The 13,680-nt window shown below is 35.6% G+C and overlaps 1 protein-coding gene across 1 annotated transcript; it reads left to right on the top strand.

Moving 5' to 3' along the window:
- The first annotated feature begins 3,993 nt into the window (after positions 1-3,993).
- On the top strand, positions 3,994-12,771 carry LOC120344929 (complement C1s subcomponent-like). Its single transcript, XM_039414271.2, has 9 exons — positions 3,994-4,011; positions 6,513-6,593; positions 6,977-7,182; positions 8,301-8,457; positions 8,826-9,074; positions 10,182-10,345; positions 10,971-11,054; positions 11,310-11,451; positions 12,158-12,771. Exons 2-9 carry the CDS (start codon positions 6,542-6,544, stop codon positions 12,229-12,231), a joined length of 1,128 nt encoding a protein of 375 aa, XP_039270205.2. The 5' UTR covers positions 3,994-4,011; positions 6,513-6,541; the 3' UTR covers positions 12,232-12,771.
- Positions 12,772-13,680: the final 909 nt, after the last annotated feature.

Here is a 13,680-nt window from a genome sequence, read left to right as displayed (position 1 = left end):
AAAACTATTAAATAATGTGCCGGCTAAAAATTGAAATGGGTGAAACATAAAATAATATCATATATTTGCGTAATGAAATGCAGTGCTGGGCACCCATCATGCGTAAAAAAGGCCACGCGTAAAACATCTCACATAAAAAACATGTAAATGCCAAATAATGTACAAACTCTGATGAGAATTTTGCTGCTGTTTCGTTTCCGATGCACGATTGCAAACGAGGCCTTAAAGAAGTTTCTGCAAAACGTAGCTCTGCAGCGGTGTGCAGCCGATTTCTTTGCATCGTTTTAATTAAAGCTAGTGATGAAAATGTTTTTTCGCATAATGTAGTAACTGGTTGATAATACGAACAAGAGTTTTATTGCTCGATTACTTAGCGATGGGTATTCGTTATCAAGAGATATCCAAAATAATGACAGTGATTCTTTTTTAAATCTGGACTGTAAGGTAGAGTCACAATTTTAATCAAGAGGTTTCTTTTTCATCGGGTTTATCATATTAATCCCTCTGCAGTTGATCGATGCCTCAAACGGAATGAGTTTACAATACAATGACAAAGTCGTCGCTACCAGGCTCAAAATACTGAAAAAGATCTCTGCGCCCATGCTGTTTTGCGCGTCTCGTGATCACCTGCAGGATCGCAACAAGTTCATATCATATTGGAATATTATACTGTCCTTGACTGTTTTCTGGTTTGAACAATGAAATATGCATAACGTTTTATATGGATGATCATATTAATCACGATGAGCACGCAGAACAGAAAAAGCACGCGTGCCGATTTTTAGGTTTCTGAACCTTGCGAGATTTGATGGAGCGCATTCGCGATGAATCGGAGAAGAAAAAGCGAAAAGTGTGATTACTCGGCGCCACGATGTCGCGAATGACGTCGCAATATGACGGCGGAAGAGAAATTGCGTAATAAACCAACGCAACCTACGGTAATGGGATTGAGACGACATAAAACGAAATTTCTCGCGGACCGGCAAAAAAGCTTCGCGGACCGGTACCGGTCCGCGGACCGGCGGTTGGGAACCACTGGTCTAGAGCATAGGTTCTCAAAGTGCTCCGTACGGAGCCCCAGGGCTCCGTGAAAAAAAAACCAGGGGCTCCGCGAGCTATTCGATTACTTTTCAAAATACTGAATTGGCTAATACATAAACTATACAAATTGCAATCGTATTTTTGCGATCTTGTGATTTGTCAAGCTTGATTTTGTTCTTTCGCACTCACGAGCAAGATATCGCCGTTTGAAAAATCATGAGGTCGGGGCAAAAAACGAAAGATTAAAATTTATTTCATTGCATGCGGCTCCGTCGGTAGTTTCTGAATGGAAAAATAGGAACATCGCGCACACAATTGACTGTGTTTCGGTTTCGCAGTTACTACGACGAATAACCGAAGAAAACCCAACATAACACCAAATTTTGTGATTTACAATGTCTATGAAAACGTTTTTAATCTGACGTGAGTCTGCTGAAACAAAACTTATAGTGTTATCTTCCATTTTAAGGTTTAGTTTTGATATTTCAGAATGCGCTTTCCAATCAAGAAATTTGAGTTGCGGATTTACCTTTTTATTTTTTATTATTTTTAGCATTTCGTCTCCATGACTATGATATGCTAACGTGTTTTTCACATTAAACTCATAATTCCCCACGAGACCAAAAAAGCAATACTCGTCGTCATTGTGGAACAATACATGTATTGTTGTCGAGGGAAATTTATGATTTAGGGAGAATAAACACCGCCATGCTGACGAAAACAATCGGCGATCGTAACAAAATGCAATCGAGTATGTTATTAGCGGCCTTTTAAAAATGTCTAAAGGGAAAAGATCCGACCCCTAATTTATTAACATGTTTGTCAAGTGTCAAATTTACAGCTTTAGTATATATAATTTATCTTTGACATTTAGATTCATTTATGACTTGTATTAACCCTATTAAAAGAGGTCTAGCATTTAAAATAAGTACAGTACTTTTAATTTACTCAGGAATATTATTCGGAAAGTAACTATTTTAACATTTATTTTGGGGCTCCGTGAATAATAGTTAACTTTTTCAAGGGCTCCGCAACACAAAAAGTTTGAGAACCCCTGGTCTAGAGGAGGGTCATGCGGCAGCGGCCTCGAGCAGCACGTTATAGCTAAATAGTTTGACGATTCAAATAAACATACAAACATTTCACAGTCATTTGACTCCATTTAAATTATTTATTCTCATGTATACCAACATCTATAATTATTTTTGGGGGCTCCCGAAGTATGCGAACCAAGATGGCGGACATCGGAATGTAATATGTGTACTAGGTTAGGGTTAGGCCATAATTTTAGGTATGAATACTACGGGAGGCTCTTGGCTAGTCTTCGAACTGATAATAGGACTAAAATGAGGAAAATTGGAAAAAAATTATCATCTTACCCTAACCTGTTACCCATGTTACGTTCCGATGTCCGCCATCTTGGTTCGCATACTTCGGGGGCACCTATTTTTGAAGTCAGGTATAAGGAGCATTTTCATCAGATCCCAGGTTCCCGACCCCGACTGACAGATGCTTGACAATTGACTTTGACACCTGGTTTTAATTTTGAAGACGCTTTTGGAAGTTCAAATTTTTCGTTTCAATTTTGTTGAGGCGTGATGTAACTTGATTATTTAGCCAATTGTAAGGAAATGTAATCAATTGCATTATTAACTGATTAATATTTATTTAAGGTATGACTTTTTTTGGAGATATTTTTAAACTCAAATTCCTGAGCAGAGCCACACTTATTCAGGAATCTGGTTATCAGAATAATTGTTCGCTTGGGATACTTCGAATATCTGTATTTAGGTTGTATATCATCGGTAAATATGGTTTGTAAAATACAAATACAGAAAAACTATATTCGAAAAAAGTTATTTAAAAATACTCCTTTGCAATTATATCAGATCGACAAATCATTTATTTTAATTACTGAATCTGTCAGAACCCACCCTCGGATGTCTTTGAAATTCGGAGACGCTAGCTATGTCGTAACGGGCTATTGAGGTGCTATATAGACAGGTTACGAACATGGTTGGATTTATGGTATCATACATAGCAGTTTTTCGTAGCTCGAAACGCTTTTAAGCCCTCAAGCCCCCCCCCCCCCCCCATTTTTGAAAATTCCTTGCAACGCTCATGAGCAGTAGGTTAGAAATATGGGAACTTAATCATCACTTAAATGGCGAACCCGTGGAGAGTTATCGACGTGCCTTTTATATAGCAAGTTGGGAATGGCTGTGAATACATGACTCCAATCGTCTTTTGATTAGCCTTATCCATAATTTGCGAGTGAGCTGCCATTTGACAGTAAGACTATGAGTAAGGATGGATACATGGACCCAATCGGTATTTAAATAGCCTCTCAAGTAGAGAGTTATAGAGCTATTATATCCACTACATGGGGATCTGACTGGCTCATATAAAAAGTTAGTTTACTGTGTGGGTCAGCTACCCAACATGTGTACTGCTAAGCGAGTACAATGTTTACGTTGGAACTTGGTCACTCGATCCATTCATACCTACGTGTGATTTGGCAACCGCACATGACGAAAGCCTTAGTCATCGCAGTTGTTTGTGACAAAATAAAGTCAAGTATCGATTCGTCATAATTGCTATTAATCCCGGGGCATTATAGCATCATAATCTGCTGAAGAATTTAAAAATCACTTGAGCCAAAGAAAATCATGTACACGGTAAATGTGGCACTGGGTGATTTTTTTTTCTTGATAAGACAAGAAAGAATGGCACATTAGTGAATTTTGACATTGTAACGTGAAATTAATTTCGCCGAAGACAGGTCTTCTGAAATAAAATAAAAAATAAACCAGCTTCACTTTTCGCAGTAATAATTGTTTTTCCGCTGTCGTACATTTTATTCATTGTGCGTCGTATTTACGTTATGTTTGAATTATACCTAGGAAGAGACAGCTTCATTTGAAATTGGTCATGAGTATTATAGGGTAGGAAAGTTTAAGATTTATCCAGGTAGGTAATGTAAAGGTGCAATGTGTTTTGTTTAAGGTTACTTTCAAGTTCCGAGAATTTTCTTGCTATATTTTTCTTATGCATAATGTGAACAAAAATCGGCAACGAGCATAAACAAAACACATACAGTTATCTGTTATATATAGGTATAATTTATAGCTCACTAGTAGTCACCGAGAAGGCTCTCGTTGCCATTATATTCTGTCTATGAATACGGTAAACATAAAAGTTAAGACTGTCTTTTATGTACATTATTGTATCTCACTCTTAGTTTCCGAGAAGGTTTTGATTTTTGTTATGCGCATATTTATTTCACCCGATTCTATGCAGGCACTAGTGGGATTCAGAGGGTTCGTGAAAATACATTCTAGGATTGTCGTTATAATCAGCGAAACTGGCGTTATTTTTTGTAGCTTTATGTTCCGCATGGGTTCCTAAAACGAGGGAACATGTTGTTACTGAATTCAATAATAAAGCGAGCCTGTTCCTAGAATTTCGAATTCCATCACTGTATGATTAGGAATTTGAATATGTATGATGTATACTGTCCGATTTCCACACAAATGTTTAATTAATTAAATACAGTAATTTAAATACATCAAATTTCAAATATGTGTTTTCCATCCTTGAGATTAATATGAAGAATTTGATTAGTAATCTTATTGTGTATGACATATACTTCCTGATTTGTCTTTCCAACATACATTCTTGCACAAAATGCTTATTTCAAAAATACAATAATTCAAATACATGCTGTGTCAAGAGTTAGCATACATAAATTTAATATGAAGAATTTATAATGAACAACTAAGGTTCACTACACCAAGCACGTATTATTTGCTGTTTGTGGGTATATTTAGTGTCAACAATCGTGGCATTTAACGTCTTAAGCCTTAAGGCATAGACTGTTTATCAATTTGTATCAGAGCTCTTCTATAAAAATACACTTTTGACCATGCGTGGATTATGCAGAATTCAGGCATTATAGACGTGAGATATACGTTCCCCACGATTAGCAAGTGATCGGATTTTTAACTGAACTTAAAACTCGAATCTAATCTAAAAAAAAACCTCGTTTCTGAAAAGGGGAATTTTCGCTTGTCAGCGCAAAAGATTAAAAAATATCCCGAAACGTCTTTGTGGAATGGGTAATATTTGGAAGCAAAATTTTTGTGAGATGTATTGCGCAAACAAAGATGCCATAGATAATATATTTTGAGGAAAAACTATTTGATTGAAAAACTCGCTGGAATTACGATAAAAAATGACAAATAGTTCAATTGAGATGCAATAACAATCGCAGCTGTTGGTGATGTGCAGGTTCAGTAAGATAAAGCGTCATTACCTATTAATAACATTTGTATCGCAGCAATTCTAGGAAAAATACACTTCTGGCCACGCATGGGTAATATAGACATAGGTGATGTGGAGCTAAGACATTATATATAAGTGAAATATAAATCCCCACGGTTGGCAAATGATCTGATCATTAAATAAACTTGAATCTTATCTGCAAAAAACCTTGCTTTGAAAAAGGGAATTTTCGTTTGTCAGCGCGAAGAGATTAGGTAATAGAATATACTGAAACTGCTTTGTGGTATTAGAAATTTTTCGAAGTAATTTTTTGTGAGGTGTATTGCATAAACAAAGCAATTTTGGAAAATACATTTTTAGCCATTTGTGGTTTGTAAATGAGTACGGCAATATATGAGTATGATGTGGGTGTCCCAAGGTGGACAAATGTACATCATAACTTGAATCTTATCTAAAACAGGTTATCGAAACGGGGAATTCTCGCTTGTCATCGCGAAGTGACTGGGTAATAGAGTATACCGAAACTGCTCTGCGGTACTGGGAATTTTTTGTTGTGAGGTGTATTGCGTGAACAAAAATGACATATAGATAATATATACTATTAGACAAAAAAACTAGCTAGATTTTAGATAAAATGATTAATTTGTGATGCAGTAACAATCATAGCTGTAGGTGACGGGGAAGTTTGGCGTCGACTAAGACGAAACTTTATACCAACGAAACTTATATAATCGTAATCAACATAGCAATTTCTTATTTCTCGCAGGTTTTAATTTTCCCTAAAATCGATTTTCAAATTTGTCAAAAAGTAACCTCCTGGAGTCGTATATATTTACCGGTAAAACCAGAACTAAGAAGAACCAATAGGGAAAGGAACGTTAGAAAAAAGTTTTGTAACATTCCTAATCCCGAATTATATAATTTTTTCTAGTTTCTTTCAATTATATATATATATATATTTACTACGAAGTTTAACGAGTCGAAGATTTTAGATCCGATTCGGGAGGAAAAACTTGAATTCCACATTTCCGATTTTTTTTAATAGATAGCAGAATTCAAGAGCCCGTACGATGATTACAAATGTCTGTTTAGCAATTTACTATTGGAATTCGAATACCATATTGTTAGCCCGCAGTTCAAAAATCCCAACTATGTTATTGAATCATACTAACTTTATATTTTTACAGATACAGAGTTAATAAGAATATTCTTAATCATGAAAGCGATACCTTTCATTGCCGTATATGTTTTGATAATTTTACTTGAAGGTAAGTTCATTATGGTTAATTTATTAAAATTTGATAAACCTAATAGTTTAATTCCGAATAATCTATCTAAAGAGCGATTCCAGTTGCTTGGAAAAAGATTCTCTGTGCAACTAGTGCTAAGCGCTTCGGATGTAATATATATTTCATAATCACTTGGTTATCAATTCGAGTTGGTTGTTGAGGGGCCTGAGCTGCAGAAAAGTTTGTTTATTGCCATAAAATTGATCTATTTTTAAAATGAATGCAATAAAAATCTCTTACAAACAGTTCATTTATTATTCACCTGACCACATTTAAACGAAATAATAGGAAATGAATGACGAGGCCCTCTGATACCTTGTAAGTCGCCAATATTTGACTTTATATTTTCTGTTTGCTTTCAGTATATGCAGAAGCATACACATGCAAGGACGAAAAATTCACATCGAAATCCGGAACATTTTCAAGCCCTCGCCACCCAAGAGCGTATCCAGATAATGCAAAATGCGAATATTTCATCAAGGCAATATCTGGGCACTACGTGGAAATTACTTTCACAAAATTTAAACTGGAATATAAAGGTGACAAGGAAAAGACTGATTTTGTCCAGGTAATTCGTAAAGCTCGTTAAATTGACATATACCAGGGTGGTAAAAAGTTGAGAGAATGAACGGCCGCTAAAAATTTTGAGAAGGTCTTTTGAGCCACAGTTGAGAAAACGCATACCGTCATACGTGATTAAAATACCGCGAGTTTACTTACTTTAAAGAATGAAAGTTCACCGTTCTAACCAGACTATTGTTATGTTGCATGGGTGGCGTTTTCATATTTCAAGGAAGGTAAAGCAACAAACAAATAACGAAGCAATTATTTGTTTCTTGCTTCATTTTTCTGCATCACTTTCAGTAACGGAAATTACTTGAAAGCTCACCAGACAGTTTACCATTGTTGTAGGCGAAAAATTACGTTTTCTCCAAGTTAGCATTAAACTCTGTCATTATTTTCCTCTGTCATCTTTCTTTTGACATTCATTTTATAATGAATTATTTTATTTGACTAATTTATAAATTGCAGCGTTAGTAGGCCTAGTGCTATCAGAACAACCAAGTTCGCATGCCCGGGACTGGACCACCCTGGTATATACATGTTACAATATAGCAGGGATGTGCGACTTGCGGCCCACAAGAAAAACTTGTGCGGTCCGTTGAGAAGTTTCGATTTTGAATATTGTGCGGCCCGCGAAACGAGTTTTTAACTTAGTGTTAACTGGTTTGTGCCAGCAATTCGAATCCTTTTGCGTTGCAGAGCACACGAGTGCAATTTATTCTGCATGTGACGTTACAGTGTCCTCCCTAACACCTAGCTTGTGCGAATCGAATAACACATGTCAAAAGATCAATAACCAAAATAACAATAACTAAAAAGCCTGTGTTAAATGAAGGTACGACCCGCGGTTTCACCCAGTTAGTGGTATCTGGTCCTCTGTATTCAAGGTTACAAACCCTGCAATATTGTGTTTGGGAGGCTCGAGGTATTGACTTGACTCGAGTTCCCGTTTATCGAGAACTCGAGGTGACTCGTGTGACTGTGTCATTCAAATGGTATGACTCGGTCTCGCTATTAACTTAACTTAGTGATTGATTCGACTAGAGTGACTCGCAGTTTATCGACTTACACTAAACACTGTTACTATAGCAACAGTATAATAAGATGATTAAACTTTCACAGATATTAGATGGAAGGTCGAAAAATCGTCAGCAAGAAGTTTATTATGAAGGTACTTTGGAAACGCCGTTCAAATTTATTTCCAAAACTGGTAGAGTTACCGTCAATTTTGTCAGCAATGGTGATTTCGGCTTCAGCGGGTTTGAAGCCAAATATAGAAGTAAGTTGCAATAGTCATGGAAAACTTTTATCAAATAAAAAACGTTTTAACCCATTTACGCAAGACTATTATGTTTGAAGGTATTTGAAAGATATTTTTCTGATTAAATGTGATTGTTCACATTGATATGTTTCGCTTCATGAAATGCGTTACTAGATGACATGTATATAAAATCAAGTTTGTTTGCAACGCTTTGTTCAAAAAAGTCCTTTCAACTAAAATCAATGAATAGTCGAACAAACCCCAAATGCACTTTACTATGTGGTGATACTATCTTGAAAAAATGTAAGAGTCGCAGACTAAAGGCTGTGTGAAGACGACTTAACAATAAAACATTGACACACTAAAAATCTATCTTCTCAATACAGTGATACCTCGCACAAAGTGTCATCAATCAAAGCTTGAAGTTGAACATGGGACCGTTGAATGTAATTCAGATGAATCTGGATTGGCTGAAAGCTGTCAGGTGACTTGTGACGATACTTACACTCTTCACGGATTGGCTAAAGTGTTTTGCTCCAACGGTGAATTTGCTGCTCCGCCCACATGTGAACCGGACCCCGCCTACCATTGTGACATGAGGAAACTAGAAAATCTTGATGCAACGTGTACACAAGGTAAGATGGAGTTATGCAAACATCCGACGTAATCAATAAATATCTACGTTTTTCGATGTTTTAGATCAGGGTGGTCCAAATCCAGGCCCGCGGGCCACATATGGCCCGCCGCTTTATTATCTGTGGCCCGCGTCACATTCGCAGAGTTTTCAAAAAATCGCATTTCGTGTTGTTTCGTCATAAAATTAATCAGAAAAATCTTTTGACATATTGTTATCACTAATGTCATTGAATTAAATAGTGTTATGGCTAGCTGGGAAAACTAGCAAAATTGAATGATGTGCTTGGCAGTCTAAATTGTTATCTGGCTTTCTAACTTTTTGGTCGAGAATATAACCTAACAATATAGGCATCATAGAAAACTGAAAAACGAATGCGGATTCTATTAGCTTAGAATGGCTATGACTGATAACTATGTGTTTGCACAATAAAAGCGTTTGTTTTGTATTGCACTGTTTACCTATCCTTGGCACTATTGTGGCCCGCGAACAATGCAAAAATAATTTTGTGGCCCGCGGAGGCGACAACCTTGGACCACCCTGTTTTAGATATTCACGTTCTGTTGCGCTTCATTTGTTCCAAACCACTCTGGTCAAACTCGAAAACAAATATATTAGTCTAAGATATGCTGAATTAACAAAAGCTTTCCGGTCATCGAAATGCTGTGGCAAATCAATTGCTAATTTTATACATATTAAAACAGAATTTGGTCTTCTTTGTTTTCATTCCCCGAAAATATTTCGATCGGTCAACCAGTTCTGTTGCTGGTTCCCATCCATACACTAAGCTAGAGTTCAATAAATTGGACCCTCGTCGCATGCAGCAGTTCTCTGGAGGGCCATGAGCATTAATTTTATTATGTACCATTTGCGGTGATTTCATTAAAGTAATTTTATTGTAATTAACTTAATTACTGTAATTATTTTGCTTTCGTTTGCTGGCTTCTTATTATTAAAAGTGTCGAATGAAAGAACTGATGTCTCGTTTAAAGCTAAAATAAGTATTTTTTTTAAAAAGCAGGGTCTGGGAGGCTTGAATCATGAGCGTTTTATGAATACTGCATTATACACTACAAAGCACAATTAATTTCGTAAAAATTATTCCCAGATCCAGAGACCGGTCGCGTGAACGGGTGCAAGGTTAAATGTGAGCATCCTTATGTTCTTCTTGGGAACGAAACGATGACATGTGACGATAGCGAATGGAGTCAAATTCCGGAATGCACTCCGGATCCGGATGTCTTACACGTTTGTGAAGACAACCCAGATAACGTAAGATTAACAATGGGATAATTTTAGTAGTGTTGAGTGGTTCCAAGGTCTTGCGGAACAAACAGTTCACAACAACTCTGTAATAGAATGAAATCTTAATAGTGTAAGTGGGATTTGGGACCACTTAATATAGACGTTTTGATTCAAGTTAAAGTAGTTAGTTTTAATATACTTTAATCGATTACTCAACATGGGCGTTTTGATTTTTGACATAGTATCCTTGCGATCATTGCATTCGGATTCATTCGCACAAAAGCCGATGAAAAATAGCAATAGTCGGCCACTTCAATCAACTTAAACTATATTTACTGGTAAATTGAGGTTTCTGTCCAAGAAAATGTAATGAAAATTTAACTCTTCAGAACTGGTAGTAATATAACTGACATACTCAAGTAATTAGGGTTTGCAGAGATTGATCGATTTCATTTGTTACTTATCATATACGTTTGCCTTAAACACCGATACCAATAATCGAGTATGGATAAGTAAACTTGAAAATTAATAATTGTGTAGAACTAACCAAATCTAGAGCGAACGTCTGAAACATTACCTGATGCATTCATATACACCAGTCTTCCCAATGATTCGCTGTTTCAACATTTATAAATACCATTTCTTATTTCAGAGCTCTTGTCTATTTACTCGTGAAGAAACGGAGCAGTTTAAAGAAGCCTTTTTCGAAGAAATGGAAAATATAACGCCGTTATTGGTAAGCAATTTAATTCGTAGTTGAGTTAAATTCAACTGATTACCGCGAATATTCATGACTACAAGGCGAATAACTTAAATTTTAAGACTTTCAATCAAGCCTTTATCTTGGGGGAAAGGAATATAAAAACCACGTGAAAAAACCAACCTCAAAATAGATGCTTGTAAAGACCTTTGTTCGGAGGGAAAGACGTATAAAACATCGTATTTGAAAAAATATTATTTGGCCATTTTGCATAATATTAACATATTTCAGACGGGGAAATCTGTTGATGGAGCAATGTACCGTTGTTCCAAAAAATTATGTCAGATCCGAAGGTCAACCCGAAAATTTTATTATCAATGCGAACCGCTTTCAAGAAATCTACAGAAGAGATATAAATTTCCAGACGCAGAACGTAAGAGGAATAATTTTGTTAATTTGACAGTTACAATCACTCCAGTTTCGAAGGGAAATCAGTCAGTATGGTTACAAAATTTGAATGCATAACGCTCATCCATCCATTATCTCATGTTGTCCCTTGTGGACAATATTGGAGTAGTAAATTATTCGAATCGATTCGGACGATAATTTCGCATCGCCGCCATCTTTTTTGTCTGCCAAAGGTGAATCCCTCAATTTTATATGGAGTTATGGACTTTAAGTTTTCATTGATTCATGTGTCTGGAGTACCGATCAAAATACAAAAGTCACAATTACATATATGACAGTCCTATATATAACATAGTCGCCGGATGAATATATATATTTATTGTGTTCGTCATTGCGTCAAAATTCATAAATTCAGCTGAATAAAAAGATAGCAATACCAAAATGGTTGAATATTATTGTTCAACATTGTTCAAAAAAAAGATAAAAATCGAGAAGAAATGTATAAATATTATAAATGTAGAGAAAAGAAAATGATATTCACAAAAATATTCGGTGTTCCCGTAGTATTCGTACCAAGATGGCACACAACCTGAACATAGTATGTGTACCAGGTTAGGGTTAGCAGGTTGTGTGCCATCTTGGTACGAATACTACGGGAGCGCTAAATATTCTAACTAAATGTTTCTGATTTCATGTTTCCCTACGAATAAACATCTTTTATGCAATTTCAGGAAAGCGCAGAATGAAACATTGCTTCAAATGTCAGAGCGCTCGTTGCCTTCACGCCATTTACATATTTTCATAAAAGGGAGGACGATACTGCCGACTTTGATTCTGTAATAAGTGTATTTTACCCCATTATTCGACAAGACGTTTTGTATAATTCGTTTTTCAAATACGCTGTTCTTATTTTAAAACAAGCTATTGTCTGCAACCAATAGATTTCAAATTTCCACTACACAAAATACCATTAAAAACTATTACTTTTTTTTAAATTTTCTTGAAGTCCTACTAAGCCCGCAAAGGCTTTGTATTTCACGGGCACACCTGGATATGATATTCGGCACAATTTTTCCATATGACTGAAACTTTGTCGACATCTAGTTGGTCATTTGATGTTCGTGTATATTGTTACTTACAAAGCAATGCACGATTTCTAATATAGACCAGAAAAATGATATATAAATATCGAATTCTCTTGACAGCAACATACATATATATTTGATCGTAGGTTTTTCACAATTTTATCCAAATTTCCTGATCAATCATGAAGCACAAGAAACATTGCGGGATATTGTTATATTTAGGAGCTTCTGAATCGATTTCTAATATATTTAAAACCAGTTTTCATTTGTATTTTTTTCAAGTGTTGGGACATATCTATATTGCTAATTTTAAAATTGCTTAAATAAAATAAGTGAAAAAAGAAGTGATAGATTAATATTAAAATGATTGGAAACTTAATTTGGCCGTATGCAATCTTCTTCGTATTCCCAGAAAGTTTGTTTAGAAAATTATTTCCAAAGTATAGATTGTGAAAATTATTGGGTGACAGTGCGCGCACAAACAACACAGAAAATGCAATACAGTTATACTTATGTCGTTTAGATATAATCAGCATAAAGATATAGTGATTTATGTAATTTTCCAGAAAAACTTGCCTCCAATTTAGAATGTACTCAATATTCCATATTCAAACATATTTTTTTGAATTTATTCAGAATAACCAGATATTCGATTCCGGCGATCTCTACCACTTCTATGTGCATTAAATTAAATTGGAAAAGATTTCGGTTATCCTAATAATGATTGTCTCTGCTTACATGAGGCTGCTTGTACAAATTATTGTTCGGAGATAATAAAACGTAGAAAAAAATCGCAAGTGGTACACATCAACGTTTATTTCTTCTTGGCAAAACATAATGATCAGTACGGGGGATTTACAGGTTCGCTTACAGAAATATTTGGATAAAAACAACAAATTTGTTCATCCGTCGGTATTTCATTACATTAAAAGATAATTATCTTTTAGTTTTATATTTGAAACATACAGTATCTTGAAACCCATGCTTTTACGTGTGATCACAAAGTAACAAGAAAAATTGGATTACTCAAAAACCATTATATATATTTTAAAAATCCTGTGTGTAATTCGTAAGATTCGCAAGACAGCGTTGAAAAAGTACCACATGTTAACTGCGGTTAACAGAAATCAAAACTCGAGGATGACGTCATTGTAACATTTCCCATTCAG

This window comes from Styela clava, chromosome 1 (assembly GCF_964204865.1).
Source record: "Styela clava chromosome 1, kaStyClav1.hap1.2, whole genome shotgun sequence".
NCBI lineage: Eukaryota > Metazoa > Chordata > Ascidiacea > Stolidobranchia > Styelidae > Styela > Styela clava.
The sequence above is the reverse complement of the archived record's forward strand: the minus strand, read 5'-3'. Positions and strand labels throughout refer to the sequence as shown.

Bases quoted from the DNA above. Each gene is read 5' to 3' on its own strand.
- LOC120344929 (XM_039414271.2), top strand. From the start codon at position 6,542: ATGAAAGCGATACCTTTCATTGCCGTATATGTTTTGATAATTTTACTT. The intron at 9,075-10,181 runs GTAAGATGGAGT...AATTATTCCCAG, and splicing joins TGATGCAACGTGTACACAAG to ATCCAGAGACCGGTCGCGTG. The intron at 11,452-12,157 runs GTAAGAGGAATA...ATGCAATTTCAG, and splicing joins TAAATTTCCAGACGCAGAAC to GAAAGCGCAGAATGAAACAT.